Genomic DNA, 22980 nt, shown 5'->3' with positions numbered 1-22980 from the left:
TTCATTTTAAAAATCCTCCCTGTCTAGTAGCATGGCTCTGATGAAAACAATGGAGAAAAATGTTGTACTGTATATACCGATACATTAATGATATGTCATTGGACCGCCACCTAGTGGCAGAGATGAGTTGGTTTATTACTACTGCAGTGTGTTCTGAAAGGTTTAAAGGGTTACTTCATTGGTTCAATATTTTTCAACCTACGCATAGTCAGAGGGTTCTTTACCTTTAAAGTAGTATGAGCCAGGAGTAACTGTAATCCATGGTTCAGAGTAGTTTACAGTTTGTCTTGACTGCTTCCTTACACCATTTGTTTACCCACAGCAATAACATACATGAGCACAAATGATCCATGATTTATCATAGATACTCACGGCTTGAGGTTTCACAGCTCTCTACTGGGGTACGGAAGTGCATTGTTTGTTCCCCAATCACTTTCATTGTTGTTTATTTGTCAGTGGTGGTAACTCCGAGCCATTTTCTGACCGGTTTCTGCTTGTCCATAGACAACTTTCAAGGTAAGGAATCATCTGACTATAAGTTGAAAAATATTAGTAGCCTAACCCTTAAAGTATAAACTCACTTGCAACATAAATTGCCTCCGTTTAAATCGGCTTTAATTGGATGCACCTGCTCAGCAGTGCTCATGAATTACTCTTATCTTCTACATACAAGATTTAACCAATTTGTTAGGAATATACTAAACATATGAATTCAAGGTTTAAAGGGATGCTCCACCCCAAAATAATTGTTTTCCTGGTTTGGCCCTGACCTTGGTTGTAGTTGATTAGCCCAGACAGTTTACTGTCACACTTTAATCCACTTTAGCATTGTGTTACCATGACAGTGTATGAAAGTGTATTACAGCATAACAAAGTAACGTTTCTGAAAAAAAGAATGCAGACAAAGTCTTCAAAGAAGCATATGACTTGGATCGGAGTGTCTGCAACATGTTTTGGACATGTTTCCAGAATGAATGGGGCCCTATTAAGCCTAAAATATGACTACTCTGTATCTAAGGACAAGCATCCCTTTAGGGAAGCTGGTGGAGTGCAGTACAGTCTACAAGGCTGCTACATTGTTTTGCCCAGGACATCAAAACGGTAAAGAGAGGTGAAAGGGAGAGAATTAAGAATCTGCTGCAGACAGAAACCTTTCCAGCTCAGAGAGACAATAGTATGACATGTTTTCACAAAGTATGTTTTGTACTCTATGGGTGTCATAGGGTATACTCTGACATGACTCATGGCCTATATATATATATATATATATATATATATATATATATATATATATATATATATGTCACCGTAGTCAAGTCACCGTACCTTTAGCTGGATAACCATTGAACAAGTGTACCACAACCATTCTGTTCCAAAACTGTCAGGATGTCTAACATGTTATTGCCCCCAAACTATAAAATCCTCTATACATAAGCCTCTATACCTACCCCATTGGTATCAAAGTCCAGGGCCGTTTCACTGTCCCAGTCCGTCCCTGCCTCATTGTGACTTACTTTACACCAATTACTGCTAAAACCGTATGACTAAAACTATGCATTCTAATAAAGTGTGACTAATTATTTCCTGATAGTTTCTTGTAGAGGCTTTGTTTACCAACTTCAAACATTGATCAGCAGTTTCCTGTTGTAGATGGTAGACGTGGAATTATACTGTTAACTGAATAGTCATCAATAGTTGATGATGGTATTTTAAAAAACAAGGTATAACTGTCTTAAGTCTGAAGAGGACTGCAGTGTTACCTTCAGTCCCCCAGAGGGCCTATTTCAGGACCATGGACAGCGGCATGAAGACACCCCCCCCCCCCCCTCCACTTCCTCATTATACAGAACATCATAGAATAGTACACATACAAAACAAACATATTCATCCTCTACTGAATATTGGATTACTGTATTAAGATTTAAGAAATGTAAGACAACTAATCTGTATGTCAGACATGGGTGTGGCTGTCCAGATTGAAAGCAGAAACGATATTGGAGAGTAATTAAAATGTATGTATGCGACTGAAGACCGTGGTGGTGGAGTGTATTGCTTATTGTTTTATTTGTGACAACTGTACTCGCTACTTCCAGGCTACTCTTCTGACTGTCCGATCAGAAATCTTGCGACGAGCCCCTGTGCGTGGCTGATGGTCAAGTGATGTTCCTTCCACTTACGGATAATGCCCCAATGGGTCTTATAGGAACATTTTTGAGTTGAGAAATCCGTCAGTAGCCAGTGCCATTACTATGCTGCTCAACAATGTTGTTGCCAAGGTCTTGGAAGAGCTCTTTACCTCTACCCATCATGAGACGTTTCTTGCAAGAAAGCTTGGTGACAATGATTTGTTTACTTGCATTCAGTGGTGGGAAACCTTTTCAAAGAGTGGTACTTACCCACCAACATGCACCCAGCTGATTCTAATTAGCACAGGTAGGAGAAGTCATTAGTGGCTGTGGCATAAGCTGATTTAGTGCTTTTTCTTACTGTTCAATAGTGTATCATTCCATTTTATTGCACATAACTTTTTTATGGATTAGTTAGTTTCTTTAGATGTGTAGTTTTATTGAGTTAATACCAATCTGGCTTAAACCAATTACTATGCTGTAACTCTGTATGTTAGTACCGTAAAATGTTAATACTAGTGTCAGGGAACGGAGAGAGTGTTACCTAATGAAATAGATTATACACTCTAATTTTCTCTGAAAATGAATGCTTATTTAAACACAAATGTATGGGATCCCAACATCTACTGTCTGAGACAATCTTGGGATAAAGTTAAAAGCTGGAATGTGAATAAGAGAAAAGACAATCTTTACAGTCATAATACCTTTATTTCTTGTTATTTCATTCTGCATACTTTCAGTGGTGAGAATGTAAAGAGAGACATCCTATTTGGCAAAGAATACAGACTAAGCTGAGAAGTGGAAGACTTCTGTGGAAGCCTAATTGAGTAACGAAGAAGAACTAAGACACCATGCAGAAGCCATGTGCTAAGTACGTGTGGCCCACAAGGTGAAAATAGCATCATTGTCAGCAATTACGCAGCATTTGAAATGAGCAAGCAGCAGCATTAGAAAGAGCCTAGAGGCACTTAAAGCATGTGCAAACAGTGCAGTGTGAGCTGTGCTTTGTGACAAAACAAAGCATTAGAATGGAAAAGAGAAGCAGCGGGTGGTCTCATCACTGTGATATATGTAACCATCTACAATATTCCTTCATTTTACTAATACTGTCTCATCATCTCATACTAGAACACATGGGTTGGAGTCCAAGGTCCAATTCAAGTATTTATTCTAAAGACCTCTCAGTTATCTCATGCCTTGTCTTGAGACATTTTTGTGAGTCATGACTGTTTTTTTTTTTTTACCATTATCGTCGTTCAGTATGCAACTTTTAGATATGTTGTATGATTATAGACCTGGTCCTACAAGACATCAATAACTAATCATTGGTTATTCTACTGTCGTCTCTTTCAAAATGTTTGAGGCTTTTATGGACATGGACCTGGGACCCCTTCACATCATCATAAAAGCTTTTAAGCCCCAAGATGCAATAATTGTAGTGCAGTATCAAAACAAATTGCTGAAAAGCTAAAGGAAGACTTTTACTTTAAAGAAATATTTCCAGAATAATCCTATGGTGCAATGTACAGTACATACAATTTAAACAAACTCAAGGCTCTGTCAAGGCTCTAGAATCATAGGGCCGACCATCAGAGGCAATATAAATCTGTAAGCAATTCCACTTAATTTCCCCTTTATTTTTAAAAAAACTTTAAAAAACATTGTATATAGTAATAGCTGAAATATGACATAATTGTCACTATTGCAACACAATAACTACTCATATGCAGAATACAAATCGAGAAATACTGTAATGATAAATAGGAATACATCTGATCAATGACTAAAAACCCATCTTGCCTTTAAATTACTAATTAATTAATGAATTAATTCATTAATTAATGATTATGTAATGATTAAAGCACTTTGAGCTGCAACGTTTGCAGGAAAAATAAAAAGTTGTTATTATTATTATTATTATAATAGTGACAATGAGTTATTATAGCACTGCTAATTGGTTACAGTTGACTTATCTGTAAGTCATGACATTATTCTTTAATGTTTTCTTGTCATAATATGGTCATAAGGCTATACAAAATTATGAATAAAACATTAAAACAGGGTGAATCATTGGGAGGAGAGGGGGGTTCTCTGTATTTACTCCAAAGGATGGTTTCTCTAATGTATTTTGAATACCGCAATTTGCCTGCTTTGCAAATGTTTGTGAGTTGATCATTTAACCAATTTCTGAATGGCAATGTACAACATCTGACTTTAAAAGATTCTCAGTGTAAGCATTGAGTCTCTATGCACTTGTTGTTCATTGAAATTTAAGGGAGCCATGTGTGTCTACTATGGGAATTGATAATAATTATAACCGAAAGATAAAAGTTATTTTGATAGAAATATCACCTGATGCTCAAAAAGTGAAGCTTCCATTAAAGAGTTACTACAGAACCAAAGGCAACCTCCAGTCTGATGGACTAGTTTCAGCCTTGGTCCAGAAATACCCCTACAATGTCATTGAAGTGAACTGAAAAGACTGAACGTTGAACCACAATTACGTCTACTGCCAATGTGTCACTGTTGCGCTTCACACTCATTACCATTGTGAACATGCATACAATCTCATTTGTACACTATATAGCCAAAAGTAGGTCGACACAATTGTGGTCTGGGGCTGTTTTTTATGGTTTGGGCTAGGCTCCTTAGTTCCAGTGAAGGGAAATCTTAATGCTACAGCATATAATAAGATTTTAGAGAATTGGATGCTTCCAAATGTGTGGCAACAGTTTGGGGAAGGCTCTTTCCTGTTTCAGCATGACGATGCCCTCATGCACAAACCGACGTCCATAATGATATGGATTGCCAAGTTTGGTGTGGAAGAATTTGACTGGCCTGCACAGAGCCCTGACCTCAACCCCATCGAACACTGGGCCAGTTCTTCTCGCCCAATATCAGTGCCCTACCCCAATAATGCTCTGGCTGAATGGCAGCAAAACCATGTTCCAAAATCTAGTGGAAAGCCTTCCCAGAAGAGTGGAGGCTGTTATAGCAGCAACGGGGGGACCAACTCCATATTAATGCCCATGGTTTTGGAATGAGATGCATCAAGCACATATGGGTGTGATGTTCGGGTGTCCACGTACTTTTGGCCATGTAGTGTTATGTGTACTTTAACAATATGAAAATCAGTCTAAAAAGAGTTGTTCATTGGTCAGCTACTTAGACACAGAGAAGAGGTCATGGACACAGGAGCCCCAGAGCCACAGGAAGTGACATCACCAATGACAGAAGCAATAGCCCGGTTTGGACCATCGTGCTGCAGGCCGCGCAAATTGTAAGATATCCTAGACAGAGGAAAACAGACCATCAGATTCTGGCATTAGCACATACAGTAGACATGAGCCAGTTTACACTACACTCCCCCCATGACTCACGGTGATGCAGGGCCATGCTGTTCTCCTTCCAGGAGCTTCCCTGGTAGACCCTGCAGGTGTAGGTGTACGGCTTCTCCTCAGCCAACAGAGCCCAGGTGAGGCGGCAGAGGGTGGGGGTGACCAGGCTCACGTTAGCCCTCCTACGGTGGTCGGTGGACACTAGAGAGACTGCGTTGGGGTAGGTGCTGCCAACCAGACGGCTATCCTGCTTGTACTCACAATAGGGACCCGGAGGCTGGTTGGTGGCTGGGAACTCACAGTCTACCCGAAGGTTGTGCTCCATGTAGGTGAGGCAAGGGTACATTTGAGGCCCCCGTGGAGTGTACCAAAACCCAGATGCTGTGGTGACCAAAACTAACAAACACAAATGACTGAATTTAAAATCCAACACAGCACTGTAAACATTAGGACAGAGAACAAAACAAAACAAGTTTACAACCCTTCAGTGTCAATTGAATAATATATACATTATATAACACTTTTGCTAATAATAATAATAATAATAATAATAATAATAATAATAATAGCACATGTCAGATCATAAAACTGTATACCCCTACGTTTCATGTAGTGAATACAAATCCAGGTCAATGACAGCACCTTTCTAACTACTCCCTGTCATATGCAGACTCCAAAATCTATATCGATTGCTAAATGTGAGACGCCAAGAGGACACAATCCCGACACCTGCATTGTGCATGTCCTTCATGATCTGCATTGGCCTCTTGAGGTCACAATCTATCTTAGGGTCACCAACAAATACGTTACATATATCATTGATAACGATACAGACAATAATATATAATAATGTTACAGTTTTCATTACAATTGATTGATGAATTCACCATGTGAGACCCGGCGGGTTACCTAAAAGGAGCCAGGCTGTGGCGGAGAGATGCGGCTCCATGGCGCCAGACTCACGGTCAGCTCAAGAACCTTTTAAAGCTTGCTGCGAGGCGATCTCGTGAAGACTGAAAATCTAATATGAAATGGATAAAACGATCATTAATGCCACAATAGTTTAGGCTATGTCGGACAGTTTGTCTACATGTTTAATATGACTCAGCGCATTTGGTCGTGTGATGTGAGCCATCCTCCTTGCATCCCTCCTTGCATCTCTCTCAAAAGCCTCCCAACTTGCCCCCCTAACTGGGCACAAGACAGAAGCCCCCCTAACTGGGCACAAGACAGAAGCCCACCTAACTGGGCACAAGACAGAAGCTGAGACAGATCTCGGCTACGCCCCATGCATGCAGTCTCTCCCAAATAACACTGCACCAACTCGGATTCCGTAACCACCCCTATTTACAACAAATGATCGGCTGTCTAATTTCTATGCATCTGAAAAAACTGACAACATGGAAGTCTCTGGAAGAAAATGACGATTTATTAATAGTCTATTAGGTAAAAGATATATGACGCCTAAATATTTGCAAAAACGATGACACGTCACGCAACATAGGCTGCACTCGCTCTGGTTGTATTGTATTCAAACACATTTCTTTACCTAACGAAATAAATCAGTTGCATTTTACCTGATCTAGTCATTCGTTATCCTCTGTCCTAGGTCAACGTCCTTTTTTTTTTAGCGTACCCAACAAGGACAGGCTACGGGACAGACAGCGTCCCGTTACACAGATGGATAACGGTCCACGTTCAAGCTCCGCTCTGGGCTCTGCAGCAGTGCTTCTGGAAAGCACGTTGCTTTGTCAGGGGGCTTTTGACGTATGTTGTTTATATATATTTATATATATATATCCAATAAAACTAGTATGTTGTTGTAATACGGAGCCACAGAAATGTTATAGTCTTATTTGTGTTGGAAATGATAGCCACTGTCTTGCAAGTATGGATGGCGACTTAAAGCGCGTCACTGTGACTAGAGTTGAACTAATTATAAGAGCAAGGATAGGCCTAGTATTGGTTTCACCATCATGAGCTGTCTAGTATGCACTCATGGTTTTTAAATGATTTTGAATCGAGCACTCATGCCTTTAACAATGAGACCAGAGTGCAGTGTCATCTTGGAAAAACAAATGTATATCAGACACGCCTTTACTCTCTCTCTCTCTCTCTCTCTCTCTCTCTCTCTCTCTCTCTCTCTCTCTCTCTCTCTCTCTCTCTCTCTCTCTTCATCTCTCTCTCTCTCTCTCTCTCTCTCTCTCTCTCTCTCTCTCTGTCTCTCTGTCTCTCTATCTCTCACGCTCTCTCTCTCTCTCTCTCTCTCTCTCTCTCTCTCTCTCTCTCTCTCTCTCTCTCTCTCTCTCTCTCTCTCCCCTTGTTTCCCCCTCTCTCTGAGAACCGACCTTAATCCACCTCTAACATCCCACCACTGAGCAGAGCTCCAACTCCTTCAGCTAAAAGGTGAGAGACATACATTCGTTGGCAGAATTAATAATGGCAGAATTACTCCAAACCATTTATCATCAGTTTCGATATGTAAAGACTATAGCCTAGCCTGCGTCATTATTACCTGCACATAGAAGTCTAGAATTTAATTATATTACAAAGTGCTTCAAATCAGAGTCTCAGAAAATATGTAACCCTATTCAGAATGTTTGGCTCTGCTTCACATTATAGTTTGCGTAAATTAAAATGATCAGTTCAGTTCAGTTCAGTCCCCCCCCCCCTACCTCTCTCTCTCTCTCTCTCTCTCTCTCTCTCTCTCTCTCTCTCTCTCTCTATATATATATATATATATATATATATATATATATATATATATATATATATATATATAACATTGATAAAATATAGAGCAGCAGTCATTCAATAAAGTCAATTGTTTATTTGCATATATTATATTGTGCTGGTACTTCACATGCATACTATAATACTATTATTTAATTATTATTTATAGTATTATAATACTACACTTTTTTAATGTAATAAAAGCTATGCCCTGTGTTGCATAGATGTGTGTAACATATGCACATAAAAAAGTAAGAACGATAAAGGAGACAATCAGTGTTCCTGTTGTTAAACTGGTCTTTTGTAGGATCCGCTTTTTGGGTTTGTTAGTAGCCTAACACACAATCAAATACAACCTAAGACGTGCAAACAGTATTCCTCTGACTGTTCTGCTTTGTTTTGTGTAACTCAGTAAAACACTTGAGAAGATGTACTTCCTCACCATGGTCTGCTTGTTGGGTAAGATATTTGATCTTTGTCATCACAATGCATTTTCCCTGTGACATTGTCACAAGGTAATTTTCTCATTGCCATGACAATGACTAATGGTTTTAAGAGTTGGAGTTAGAGTTGAGCACAGTGGTGATATTGAGTCGTATTATAATGTCAGTGGCATTGTCTTATACGATTGTTGTAGGATTTGCTACGGCCCAGAAGGTGACTGAACTGGCCTCCTGTCTGACCAAAGAGAACCACCTGAGGATGGACTGCAAATATGAGCTTACTGCTAAGGAACCCGTGGTCTGCAAGTATACAGAAGGTGACACCGTTGTGGGCAGCACTGACTCTGCTGAGGGTCAGGACCCTACCTTCAAGAACCGTGCCAATGTCACTATCATGGACGGCAACAACTGCCGCCTCAGTCTCGCAGGCCTGCAAGATAAGCCCAAGAACTTCACTTGCACCATCAAGCAAAAAGAGACGGTGACTAAAGTGGCCCCTGTGGAGAAGAGTAAGCTGCCTCGAATGAAGGCTCTTAGAACTGGGCTCGGGGATGTTTCATACATGTACATTCCAGTGGAGTTAAAGACAGCCCTAGACTAAGAAGTTGCAGTGTGAAAAGCTGTCAGGCTGTCATTTCCCTTTGTCTGACACTGAGAAGAAAAGAGTCAAATTCCAATGGCGTAACGTTGTTTTTTCTTTTTTCCTTTTCAGAGGCACTCCTCCAGTGTTCGGCTTTGAGCATCCTTCTTCACAGTGGCAGTGGGCTGCTACTGACGATGATGACCCTTCCTTTGCTGCTGGAAGTCCAGTGGCTGTGAATCATCACAGATGCTTCAGTTACAACATAATCATGGGAAATATATCCACCCATAATCATATCATTATGGTTGCCCTCACACAGTATTCTATTTGCAATGCCTTGGAATGCCTGGTAAAGTAAAACAATGTGCTCACACATTTGCACAAATGGACTTTCTTGTGTCTATCTTAATAATTATAGCTAGACAAAGCAATATAGTCCAGATACTAATCAACTGATGGTGGAGAGTCTGTTACCTATAAAGCTTGTGCTCAGAGTGTGTTATCGTTTGGCTGATTACTTCTTTGCTTAGGTTAAAATTACTCTATCTAATAAAGATATTGTCTTTTTATTGTCAGTTGTCGTGTATTTTGTGTAATCCAAAACTACATACCCTGGATTAAAATTAAAAATTAAAATAGGCTAGAGTCAGGACCGATGATCATTCTAGCGCCATCTACTGGAATTTCACTGTACTCTGAAGAATGACGTCGATGTGCTCACTGCGCATGCGCAAATGATCAAAATAGCTTAAGAATTATGGATGGATGGACACAAATTGACATGTTATCAGGTGAAGTTTAGCCATCTAGCCGGCTACGTTTCTCTGCGTGCAATTGGGATGTTATCAAATATTTCCATGAGGTTACCACCAAAGTTATTTTCTTTTTTGGAAATACTAGCATTAGTTAAGAAGGTAGCCAGCTAGCGTGTACACACCCACTACTGGGCTAGCTATCTTGCTTAACATTCATTTGCTTTGTTTACATAGAAAGCTAGTTAGCCCGCTAAGAAGTTGTTGCAGAGTAACTGAGGTTTATATTTGTTTTTGCAATGTGTACCTTTGTAATCTCAATGTTCACGATTGTCATGTAGTTACTTTATGGCTAAGCTATTTCTTAAGGACTTTACCGAATAACGTTAGCCCCAATGTTGTTGTTAGGCTAGGCTAGCTAGCACCAGTCCTATGTAGCAGTCATAATATTGGACATGTGTCGTTGAATGAAGACAGGTTGAAGCGGACAGAATCGGATAGAACCGTCTCGACTGTTTGTTTTACGGGACGTTCAAGCGGCCAAACTGCAGAATCCCCGTCGACATGAAGGGGTGAGTGAGTGGCTTCTGACACCCCTCGTTTTAGAACTGGCTCCTAAAAACAGACAAACGAGACAAGGAACTGACCCACCCTGGGTATAACTGACCCACCCAGGGTATAACTGACCCACCCTGGGTATAACTGACCGACCCTGGGTATAACTGACCCACCCTGGGTATAACTGACCCACCCTGGGTATAACTGACCCACCCAGGGTATAACTGACCCACCCTGGGTATAACTGACCCACCCTGGGTATAACTGACCCACCCTGGGTATAACTGACCCACCCTGGGTATGAACTAACCAACCCTGGGTATAACTGACCAACCCTGGGTATAACTGACCAACCCAGGGTATAACTGACCAACCCTGGGTATAACTGACCAACCCAGGGTATAACTGACCAACCCTGGGTATGAACTAACCAACCCTGGGTATAACTGACCAACCCTGGGTATAACTGACCCACCCTGGGTATAACTGACCCACCCTGGGTATAACTGACCAACCCAGGGTATAACTGACCCACCCTGGGTATAACTGACCAACCCCGGGTATAACTGACCAACCCAGGGTATGAACTAGGAACTGACCAACCCAGGGTATAACTGACCAACCCTGGGTATAACTGACCCACCCTGGGTATAACTGGCCAACCCAGGGTATAACTGACCAACCCTGGGTATCTATGCACTAAGCCACTCGATTACAGCCATCATCTCTCCTGTGTTACAGGCACCAGAAGAGCCCAGATGATGACGGGGATGTTCCTATCATTGAGGAAGGTTAGAACTACGTTTCTTAACAAAAAACCCACTCTGTATTCACTGTTAAATGATATAGGCCTAATGCACGTTTAATTGTCCCATTTGACAATTAGTAAAGTAAATGCTATTGGCACCTGGTATTTTTTTCCCCTCAACACTGTTCTCTTTATGAAAGGTTGTGTTCCTTATTTGATCGTTCCTATTTGTTCCTTTATGCAGAGCATTACTCTAGAGCAGAGAGGCAATACTACATCAACAGGCCTCTGGTTACTTGTTCTCGCTGGTTGTCTGTGTGATAGGAGGGCTGGTTAGTCTGGTCAAGCTGGTTCACCGACTATTCTGTCTTAACCCCCCAGGTGCTGTTGCCACTGCAGACGACCCGACTGCCATCACGACCATTCAGTCAGCAGCCACTTTTTCCTCTGATCAGCCAATCAAGTACCTATTTAAGACGGAGGGAGCAGGGGGGCAGGTAGGGGAGCTGTACCCTCCCACAGGGCAGGTAGGAGGGAACACCGCAATACACACACACACACACACATACCCACTCACACTCAGTCTCTCACCGACCACTGTTTTCATAGATTGCCCATGAGATGTTTCCTATTGAGCACTGGAAGAAGTCATGGTTAATTTTATTCCATGAATGTGCAAGAAATTAAAAGACCCCACTAAGGTCAAGGATATCAACCCTCAGCCAAAGCATCTCATGTGCCTATAATGTCCAAGGAACAATTCAAGAGAAGTTTCTTTTGCACAAACAAACACACATACATACATACATGCATATATTTCCCTCCCTCCCTCCCTCCCTCCCCCAATCCCCAAGCCGAAATGAAGAATGAGTTTCATACATTGTCCTAAATTGAATTTCTTGAGGATTTGGGTTAATGAAAGAACGAGTAGGATGTTTGGTTGACCTTGTGCTCCCCCGTTCAGGTGACATACCGGGTGATACAGGTCTCTGATGGACAGGTGGACGGACAGACGGATGGAGCTTCTGCAGTCAGTGTGGTGACAGGGTTTCCTGCAACGACCCAGACTGTGACACAGGTACAACACCATGATGGTACTGACACACACACACACACACACACACACATGATCTCTGACTCTCTCTCTTTCTCCACCTCCATGTAGCCTCAATTTAGTGTACCTGTTTGCTGTGGTCTGAAGGTTACATGGGGCTGTTTCTAAATGTTCTCATTTATATGTTGTCTCCCAGGCGGTGTTTTCACAGTCTGAGGGACTGGAGGGAGAAGCCTCTGAGACTCACTACTACTACCCTGCCACCATCACTGATGCCACACCTGCTACCATGGTTACGAACGTTCAAGCTTCAGATTCACTGCTCGGTCAGGCAACACCTACTGGTGAGTCATGAATGATCATAGACTGCCCCATCACAAATTGTACATTATTGTTATACACATACTGAATCATTTCCTTTGCCTTCCAGGTCAGCTGTATGTGATGATGTCACCCCAGGATGTTTTAACTGGAGCCAACCAGAGGTCCATAGCACCCTGCACAAAGATTTCAAACACGTAACATCCTCTCTGTGTTCATGTTACATTTATTACATGGCACTTCTTCTTCAAGGGTCCCGGCTAAAGATACTATATAAAAGTTGTTATATGTAGTCTGAATTTCTCTTCTTTCTTTTTTTATTCTACAGCAAGTCAGAGCCCCCTCGCACATCAAGAGATGATAAAAGACGAGCCCAACACAATGAAGGTGCTACAATACAATGTCTTTGAAATGGAATAATGATGAGCCCGTCTGGTTTAGGTCTTGACCACCTGTTATGTCTGTTTCTCAGTTGAGCGCAGACGCAGAGATAAGATAAACAACTGGATTGTCCAGCTGTCTAAAACTATCCCAGACTGCACCATGGATTCTACCAAGAATGGGCAGGTGAGGATGATGGCAGGGGTCCTTGTTTCAGAGTAATTGGTGTGTCTTCTCAAATGGTGAGTTTGTGCGTCAGGGATGGTCAGTCTTTTTCTTTTTCTCTCATTATCACCATTACATAATGTTTGCGGTAAGTGTCCTGTCATTTCATCTTGGACCTCAGGTGAAATTGGCTGTCTTTAGTCATAATTGTGGTTTGCCATGACCATTGTGGCAAACCACACGTGCCATGCTGTGGCCTGTATGGTGTCTTCCTCTCCTCAGAGTAAAGGGGGGATTCTGTCCAAGGCCTGTGACTATATTCAGGAGCTCCGTCAAAGCAATGCAAGGCTAGGGGAGGAGCTGGAAACTCTGGATAGACTAAGGATGGACAACCAGCTGCTGAGACAGGAGGTACTGTTGCTTTCATGTGCTCTCTAAAGAGACCGTGGAACGTTACGTGCCTTGAGTGTGCAAACATAACACTCAATAGTTGGTTGATGGTCAAGAGCTATTATTTTTGCACTGTCCCAATTTGGGCTTTCTCAACCAAGTTAAAGATGAAAATGCAGAGTGATATCTCAGTCGTATCCTGGGATGGGTATGATGTGTTGGTTTTGGCTATTGAAATCATCAGTGTACTCATCGCCCTTTCTCACTGTCACAGGTTGATGATTGGAAAACCAAGAACCAAATTCTAAGAAGCCAGTTAAGACAGAACGGTATTGCAGGAGCAGCTGGTGTGGATCCACAGTGAGGGCGGCTGATGGTGCAGGGGGTTAGGATGCAGTGGGGAATGGGACAGGACTGGGACTTGGATGACACTGGTCAGTAAAAGGCTGGGTTGGAAGCAGAGGACTGATTCAGACAAATGTGGACTGCACTCTTTTTGGATCCCTGTGTTGCTGTTTTTCCCCTTTAAATCTGAATGGACATACCATGATCATGGACATTTATCCTACATGCTACAACGCTGAAGCTATGTAACCCAAGTCCTGTGTTTTTCCACCACTTTTTATTTCAAAGTTATTTTTGTATCATGCCCACATAGGCCTACATCTTCCACAGATACATTTTGGATTAAAGTGAAGTGAGATGCCTTGTACGTTTGAAATGAAAACCTTTATTAGGAAGGCTTAATTGCAAGACTAAACCAAATAAACATGTCTGTTGGTTGACTGTTTCACTATTAGATCAATAAAACATCCACTGGTAGTGTTTTACATTATGGTTTGTATCAGTGAGATGACTCCTAGTTTCTTATTAGTTTGTTTTTACTTTGGATTCCATGCCTTTCAATGTCCAGTTTGACAAACCATCACCCTCAGCCTCTATTCATTTTGTTTAAAGGTTAATTATCATGTCATTTCTATTAAACCATGTGAAAGAATCGGTGTTGTTGTTTTGCCTAGTAACAATGACCACACATCTGCCTTGACAATGACAATTATGAACTAAATTAAAGTATAGCTATTTACATAATCGACATCGCTTTGCAATGTGTTAACCGTTCACTTAGCCATCCAAGATATATGCCATTGCCTCCACAGATATAGAAGCGAGCATTACATTGTTGTTTTGTTGAGAAACTCTGAACCCGGAAAACTGGTTCGTACCACTCAAACAGGCCAATAGTGTCCCTTGGTCTGACGTCAGAGGTGGATCCATGGGTGTATCCCAGTTTCGCCCAGCAAACCAATCATACCTTTATACAGGTGCGCTGCTGCTGGAGACAGAAAGACTTCTGCTTGTTGCATGAATTTATTGTTTTATTCGTACAAGGGGGTCACCTCACCGTGTAACAAATTCCAATTTAAAAAGTTTTGAGCTTGGATTAGTAATTAAGTTTAAGGGATTTAAAGTACTTTCAACTGAAGAGGACACTTACCTGGCTTTGAACACGGAGGAGTCAGGGCCGACATGTTTCTCAGCGGCTTGGTATCGGTGCTTCTGTTTTGTCAAGCAACAGGTACGTCGGGAAAAACACTATTAAACCTGTTAACGCACGCACCTGTTAAAAACTAATCTATGCCTTCAGCCATTACTTTCCATTTGTTAACTCATTTACCCAGAGTTGCAATTATTTGTACTACCGACATAGCCTTTAGTCGCCTAGTTCTAGGATCAGCATAAGTACTCTCATTAAGATCCTAACATGAATCATTTGGTGGGAGGAAGGCCAAGGTGTGACTGACCCCAGATCAGGTTGTGTAGGACCATTTTCGCTCTTCTGCACCACTGAAAAAGGTGTAGCCGGTCTAACCTTAAGGTTTTATTAGCTAGATATGTGGAAAGAACCAGTCAGGAACACTGCTTTCAAATCTGACACTGTAGTCATACCATAGACACTTCTGATGAGCCACAGCTCACTGACTGGGAACCTTTTGTACCAACCATCCTCCAAATGGAATGGTGACTGGCCTTTTTATTTTACCTTTATTTTACCAGGCGAGACAATTAAGAACAACATTCTTATTTACAATGCCGGCCTGCAATAAGGGGAAAGGAGAGGGGGGCTGAAAGATAAAACATGTTAAAAACAAAGCACAATAAGCATTAGACTTAGTATAGCAGAGAACTTTGTTATTCATGTTTAAAATTATAATCGTTCTTTACACAATAGGACTAGTATACTTTCCACCTTATCTCTCTGTGATTAATGTCTCACCTTGGAAACCCTGGCTGTATGCAGCCTAGGCCTACCCTCCCCCCGAAACCCATGCAAACAAGGAAGTTAGTTCTCTGGTTTCAATTTACACACACTGGAGATTTAGTTCCCATACATTTATCTTGGCAAACCAAAACTATACCGTTTTTCTCAATTGTTCACAGGCACTACTGAGATAAAAGCTTTTCTATAACTGGTCAATGTAAGGCCACATTGACGGTGTCACAACAAGTACACTGTGACAGCGGAGAGAAAGCAGCTAGTACAGATGCAACTCAAAAAATTAGAATATCGTGCAAAAGTTCATTCATTTCAGTAATTCAACTTAAAGGGTTAAACTTAAATATTATATAGACTCATTGCATTGTACATATGCATGATTATACTTTTCAGAGGGCTGACATTTCTGTATTTAAAATCCTTTTCTTATTGATTTCATGTAATATGAAACATTTCTGAGATATTTTTAATTTGGGGTTTTCATAAGCTGTAAGCCATAATCATCACATTTATATAACAAATAAAGGCTTTAAATATCTTGCTTTGCATGTAATGAGTATAATATCTAAGTTTAACCCTTTAAGTTGAATTACTGAAATAAATGAACTTTTGCACGATATTCTAATTTTTTGAGTTGCACCTGTAATTGTGCCGAAATCAGTTCTCCTGCATGGCAGTGATATCGGATAAGGCCCAGGTAAATAAACACCACAGTACATTTGCACCACAGCGCAACAGACCCCCAAGACTATTGGCTTGTGAACACCTGTGAGGTGTGTGGACACGTTTGGTCAGAAGGTCACACTCGCATTCCACTCCTGTGATTGTTTCTGCTCTGACAGGGCCGTTCAAGAATTTCTGGCCCAGTTTCTCCTGACATAATTCTGTCACAGCAGAGGAATGAAACACACGTTATGCTTGGCCACACCCTAAAGGCTTAAGGCCATTGGATAGCAGACATCTTGAGGGTTCACAGAGAGGCAGAGCATTCAGCAGTTCAGCAGAAAAAAAGAGTAATCTCAGAAGGTGTGTGTAAGTGGTAATGTAGACAGGAGGGCTTCCAAAGAGAAGAACATGAGGGAGATCCTCTTCAGTTAGATGGAGTCGGGGATTAGGTTTTGTGCCGCCTATGGTCCTTCCTGCCATTTAGTCAAAACCACTAAGTAATATCTCTGTCATAAGTGATGACTGAACAGAACATAAATTATGATAAATACGAAATAATAATACATTACAGGAATGACAGGAGTAGCAATTTACAAATAACAGGAATAACATTACATTTCCAATTGCTGTCCCTAATGTTGTGGCAAGGTAACATATCTTGCTGCCAAGTTGGAACAACATGGTTTTTCCATAAATATTTCTTTTCTTTGTTCAAAGTCCTTTTTATAATTTGGGGAAATAGTGATTCTTTTATATCTGCATATGTGTATTGTAGGAGGAAGTGTACAGTAGCTCTGTTTACCTCTTTCTGGGGCAGAGAGTACTTCCCTGGCCAGCCAGGTCTGCCTGTTGCAGCCTGTTTCTACTGCCAGGCTGTGCTGAGTCTTTACATAGTAAATGTTTTCAACAGTTTCTGATCACCCCCCCTCTCCCTTCCCAGGTTTAGATGCCTTTTCAGTCACAACCAGCAATGCAAATGTGAAGGTGAAAGAGAATTTGGGTAAGTTCTAAAGAATGGAATTGAATCCTAAATGGGCAGGCAGAGTTGGAGTATCTGTAATGTGTTCTCGGCTGAAATATGTGGTTTGTTGCAAGGCAGTAACACAGTATTATATGATAAAAAATATGTTCTTGTTTACTACAAAAATATCACATTACGGTATATGATAATATCGTTCATTGCTGAAGCATGGTGGAGACATGACTGAACTGCAGCACATAGTGTGATAATAGTCTGGGAAAACAAAACATTGGGATAGTGCAATTGTAGTTATGTACAGGTGCATCTCAAGAAAATGTAGTAACGTGGAAAAGTTAAATATTTCTGTGAAAATTGTATTCTTGACTCACACAGTCGTGAGAAGAGCTCTAATCAGCTAATTACACACAATCACAATCATGGGGAAGACTGCTGACTGACAATTGTCTAGAAGACACTCATTGACACCCTCCACAAGGAGGGGAAGCCACAGAAGGTCATTGCTGAAAGGTCTGGCTGTTCGCAAAGTGCTGTATCAAAGCATATCCATGGACAGTTGACTGGAAGGGAAAAGTGTGGTAGGAAAAAGGTGCATAAGCAACAGGGATGACCGCAGTCTTAAGAGGATTGTCAAGCAAGGCCAATTCAAGAACTTGGGGGAGCTTCACAAGGAGTAGATTGAGGCTGGAGTCAGCGCATCAGAGCCACCACGCACAGACATACCCAGGAACTGGGCTACAAGTGTCGCATTCCTAGTGTCAAGCCACTCCTGAACCAGAGACAACGTCAGAAGTGTCTTACCTGGGCTAAGGAGAAAAATAACTGGAAGGCTTGAAATATTTCACTTTGTGTAACGAATCTAGAATATATGAAAGTTTCACTCTTTGAATTAAATTACAGGAAATAATGAACTTTTCCACAAAATATATATTTTTTTAGATGCACCTGTATATATCTGGAGTTTTATGCACTTTTCCAGACTATTTACAATATATGCTGCAAATGTCACGATATGTTACAATACCATGGTATTCAATAATATTGAATATCGGACAAACCCAACTCCCAGCAATGTAGTGTTTAATGATTAATATTTTCTCTTCAGGGGCTGACCTAACATGCACTCACTCAGCTGACTTTGGTGCAGACGCCAGAGTTGAGTGGAAGTTTAAGGACAATAAGGGCTCCACACAGTATGTCATTTTTGATGGGAAACCTACCAGTAAGTACAAAAACACTTCTCACATTAAGAGAACACATGCAAATGTGGCATAAACTACTATTACATCTCATCCTAGATGTAACAATGTTTTATCCCAACTCATCATTAAAGGTGCAATCTGTAAATCAAACAACAACAAAGTGGGCTCCCCACCACTTTTGGTTTTTGGTAAACAGCTGGGGGATGGGGCTGGAGAAATGTCAACACTCAATATCATAGACAGAGCTATGGATGCATGGACTGACCAGCCATGAGATAACAATTATGATAGTTTTTACCATGTTTTGAAGCTATAAAGGGTTTGTTTACAAACAATGGAGTGAAACAAGCTTATGCTTAAGGCATTCATAAGTTATATTCTACAAGAATCAATAGCTACAGTATATATCATTAATTTAAAGGTCCAAAAATGTATGGATGAGTTAACAACGATTTCTTGAACACATTTGTAATTGATGCAATGCCATTTCCTCCTTCAGCACCATATGCTGGTCGAGTGACTCTATTTGACGGGTCGGTGAGGTTTAACAAGGTGTCACGCAAGGATAATGGAGAGTATGACTGCGAGGTGTCTGGGAATAGCAAGTTTGGGGAAGTCAAAGTGATGTTGACTGTTTTGGGTAAGGCTTTATCTTTTGTATTTTACAATCTATTTCGTTTGATTTTTATGATTTTTATACGGCAGATTTGAACCAGAAACAGCTTTGAGGGAATATACAACTGTTAGTCTTGACTAAATCCCAGTATGTGAGACATTATCAGTGTTCATCAGTATAAATTGTATACAGGATGGCCATTTATGCAATATCAATTAAATAGGGTCCAGACAGTTTAATGCAGTGGTTTGGTTTTGCATGGACGAAATGTGTGAATTGATTGATCTGATCGGGCCATGGGTATGTTTTTATTGTATTGTGTTACACTTCCCTGCAGTGCCACCGTCTGTGCCTATGTGTAGAATCCCCACTTCAGTGACAACTGGGCGGGGGGTGCTACTGTCCTGCCACGACAGTGACGCCTCACCTAAGCCAACCTACAGTTGGTATAAAGACAAGGTCCTCCTGCCTGATGATCCCAAGAAGTTCCCCGCCTTCAAGAACTTCACCTACAAGTTAAACTCTCTGAATGGCAACCTGGTCAGTAATCAGTCCAAACTCTCTCTTACAGAACAGTAATGTTTGTTATTGAAATAATTGACTAACATTCGACTGTTCATTAATTCACCCATTTGTCTTATGTCAATGTGTAAGAAAGGCTCCTTACTCAACCTCTCTTATCACCTAGGATTTTCCTGCCGTCTCTAAGATGGATACAGGAGACTATTTCTGTGCAGCCGCTAACGAAGCTGGTCCCGCTAAGAGCTGTCCAGCTGTGAGAATGGAAGTCCGTAAGTACCACTTGCTTTCTATGGAAGAATAAAAACATACATGTGTTTCCTGCACTCAAAAGTAGGTTGAACCTGAACCTGTTGCTACAGATTCACATTATATGGGGCTGCAAACATGAAATGTCGTTCTACCGGTTTTGTTCTCTCTTAGGTCATCAGTTGCATACAGTTTTCTACACCTATATTTTTGTGTAGAACATTAGTGTCCTACTGACACTAAGTTGACACTGAGTTGCATCTTGTAAGAAATGCGCTATACAAATAAAATTTGATTTGATTTGATTTGATACTGACCGTGACCCTTGAATACCTCAAACGAATTTAGTTAAATGTGACGTGTTTTTGACTTGGGCGCTCATGTCTTTCTCTTTAGGTGACGTCAACACTGGAGGTATTGTTGCCGGGGTAATCGTGGCTCTCCTAGCGCTGGCCTTACTAGGGTTTGGGCTGTGGTATGCCCACCGCAAAGGATACCTGCCCACTGAAAGGTAAGAGGAATCTTTTTGTTATGGATGGCTTTCTGTTCTATAGTTATTGTTAATGCATGACTTGGCAGATTGGCTCTCCAATGGCAGTGGATCATATTGCATGTCCTTCTCTGGTTGCTGAATAAATTGGCTGATGAGTTCTCTGGTTGGCTCACATTTGTGTCTCTCTGACAGAAAACCCAAACCCTCAGTTGTGTACCAGCCCACCTCTGACTTCGCTGATGAAGAGGATGTAAGTTTCACTTTGTTTACTTCATAAGTATAAGCTTTCATGTTTTAGAATTTAACTTCTGCTCTATTTCCTTCGCCTTACTGGTATGTTTGTATAATGTTTGAATTGTGTATTGAAATCGTGAACACATTTTTTTTGCGCTCATAGGAAAATGCAGTTTTTTATAAACTACTGAAACCATTTGCACCCCTGGATTATAGTTGTTGTTGTTGTGTAATTATGCCCTCTGTTTTTAAAGGGTATTCATGATGACTTCTTGACTTTTGTCGCTAAATCTGAATTGATTATGATACAAAACAGTTTTAAAAATAGTGTTCAGCATTTTATTGGGATTACAGGCAGTAGACTTTGCACTGCTATAGTGAGTGTTATTTGTTTATATTGCATGTATGCCAAGCTTCAGGGTTGTATTTAGTTTTATTGTATTACTTTTTGATTATTTTATCTGTAGTGTAGTCAGCATGGTTTCTCTTTTCCATAATATGTCTTTAGAGTGCATAGGTCTGTCCTTTGTCCTGAGAAAGGTATGACATTTCATAATGCCTTCTCTTCTCTTTTTGTTTCAGGGGGAGTTCAGACAGAAGTCTTCCTTTGTGGTATAGCCAGAGCGACATCAGTGATGTTGCAATACCACTGCTCTGGCCCCTTTACCAACTCAGTGGCTATATTGATGTGGTTGGAATTTAATGTTAGCTTTTAAAAGTCTAACTTTTTAACTATTTCAATGTTTGATGATGAATTTGGTTTTTTAACAGGCATTCCTGCACTATTTATGTGGTCTCTCCCCCTGTGTGTGACTGTGTGTTTTAGGTATAGAAAAGAAACACTTTCAAATGCCTGTAAAAATTAACATCCAATGATGAGATCTTTTTAGTTTGTAAAATGTATTCATGAAACTTTTTAAAGAACTCTGACAAAATACAATTATTTCTTATCAAATCCCAATGAAATGCCTTATAGCTTTTAGAATTCCTTTTTGTGAGGTGTGCTGATGGCTACTGCCAGTCACGTTAGCCCTCATCATTCAGCCTGATACCATAGTAGTGGAAATACCACTTATCTGTGTTCCCTGTATGTGCTGTATCTATTGTAATAGATGCTTTTAAGTGACCGATTTGATGTGAAAGGTGTTGATGAAATGAAATGCATTAATAGTGTGTTGTTGGTTTTGTTGCATTGATAATGAATTGTCATGCCTTTGTACATAGCCTCTTTGTAAGTTGTTTCAGGTTGAGCATCCCAAAGAAGGGACATGGTGCTCATAGACTCATGTAATTCTCTGCTCGTGTTGTCTATGATGGATTGAATTGTACACATGAGTAAAATATTGTAATTTAATTGATTGAGATAAGAGAAACAAAGATGAACCTATTTTAATTGCCCATTAAGATCATGCCATGTATATTTACTTGGATGCTGATGAACCTATTTTAATTGCCCATTAAGATCATGACATGTATATTTACTTGGATGCTGTATTTAGGATTTTTTTTATTTTTTGGCAGAGTTGATTAACTATTGTGCCTCCCCAATATGGATTGATTTTTTTTATTAAAATAGGTGTTTTTGTACACCTCTTGAGCTTTTTTTTTCTCGCCCTCCCAACACACACACACGCACACACACACACACACACACACACACACACACACACACACACACACACACACACACACACACACACACACACACACACACACACACACACACACCAGATGGTGTCGTTTAGAATGTCGCCACGCGGTGGCGTGCTAACATTTCGCTTATCGTGGTAGCCTACAATCACGCCTTGATTTTAAGATACTACCATGATATGATTAATAGCTTATTTTTATGGTATAGCCTATCAGATTTCCATTTTATTTTATTGTTTGTACCTACATACTCCACATGGCTCGTTGGCATATAGTACAGTTGTGTAGTATAGTTAGTAGGTCATTGCATTACATTGTTTCCAAGCGCATCTCAGCTGTCTCTTTAAGGGAAGGGGGCGGTGCCGTAGATCTGCAACCTTTTGACAGGCTGGACCTTCGCTCACTCCAAATCCATTCATAAATAAGACATTGTGAAGAGAAGAGTCATAGTTACAGCGTATTATTCATTTCAGGAAATATATGTATTTGCGACCGACTACAAAAG

The 22980-nt window shown here is 40.7% G+C and overlaps 3 protein-coding genes across 9 annotated transcripts; all 3 read left to right on the top strand.

Annotated features, from left to right (window-relative positions):
- Window positions 1–8625: 8625 nt before the first annotated feature.
- Window positions 8626–9459, top strand: thy1 (Thy-1 cell surface antigen; the record flags this gene model as incomplete). The annotated part of the gene is made up of 3 exons (XM_080529071.1): window positions 8626–8656; window positions 8835–9149; window positions 9353–9459. The coding sequence occupies 3 exons, from the start codon at window positions 8626–8628 to the stop codon at window positions 9457–9459; spliced, it is 453 nt and encodes a 150-aa protein (XP_080385197.1).
- Window positions 9460–9952: 493 nt separating this feature from the next.
- On the top strand, window positions 9953–14555 carry usf1 (upstream transcription factor 1). 7 transcript variants are annotated; one of them, XM_080528479.1, is made up of 11 exons: window positions 9953–10014; window positions 10453–10547; window positions 11275–11324; window positions 11663–11778; window positions 12246–12359; window positions 12532–12679; window positions 12766–12820; window positions 12985–13043; window positions 13129–13223; window positions 13485–13613; window positions 13867–14555. In XM_080528479.1, the coding sequence occupies exons 2-11, from the start codon at window positions 10540–10542 to the stop codon at window positions 13954–13956; spliced, it is 864 nt and encodes a 287-aa protein (XP_080384605.1). In that variant the 5' UTR covers window positions 9953–10014; window positions 10453–10539; the 3' UTR covers window positions 13957–14555. The 7 variants fall into 7 exon arrangements, with proteins under 7 accessions (XP_080384605.1, XP_080384603.1, XP_080384604.1 ...); XM_080528477.1 differs by having other exon boundaries at window positions 12766–12853; XM_080528478.1 differs by having other exon boundaries at window positions 11663–11808.
- A 361-nt stretch (window positions 14556–14916) lies between these two features.
- Window positions 14917–22427, top strand: f11r.1 (F11 receptor, tandem duplicate 1). The gene is made up of 9 exons (XM_080530288.1): window positions 14917–15168; window positions 17474–17533; window positions 18618–18734; window positions 19214–19354; window positions 19668–19870; window positions 20019–20121; window positions 20495–20609; window positions 20784–20841; window positions 21408–22427. The coding sequence occupies exons 1-9, from the start codon at window positions 15120–15122 to the stop codon at window positions 21441–21443; spliced, it is 882 nt and encodes a 293-aa protein (XP_080386414.1). The 5' UTR covers window positions 14917–15119; the 3' UTR covers window positions 21444–22427.
- Window positions 22428–22980: the final 553 nt, after the last annotated feature.

This window comes from Nansenia antarctica (assembly GCF_963989245.1).
Source record: "Nansenia antarctica genome assembly, chromosome: 4".
In the NCBI taxonomy this organism is placed as follows: domain Eukaryota; kingdom Metazoa; phylum Chordata; class Actinopteri; order Argentiniformes; family Microstomatidae; genus Nansenia; species Nansenia antarctica.
Note: the sequence above shows the minus strand (reverse complement) of the source record. Positions and strands in the feature narration are given on the sequence as shown.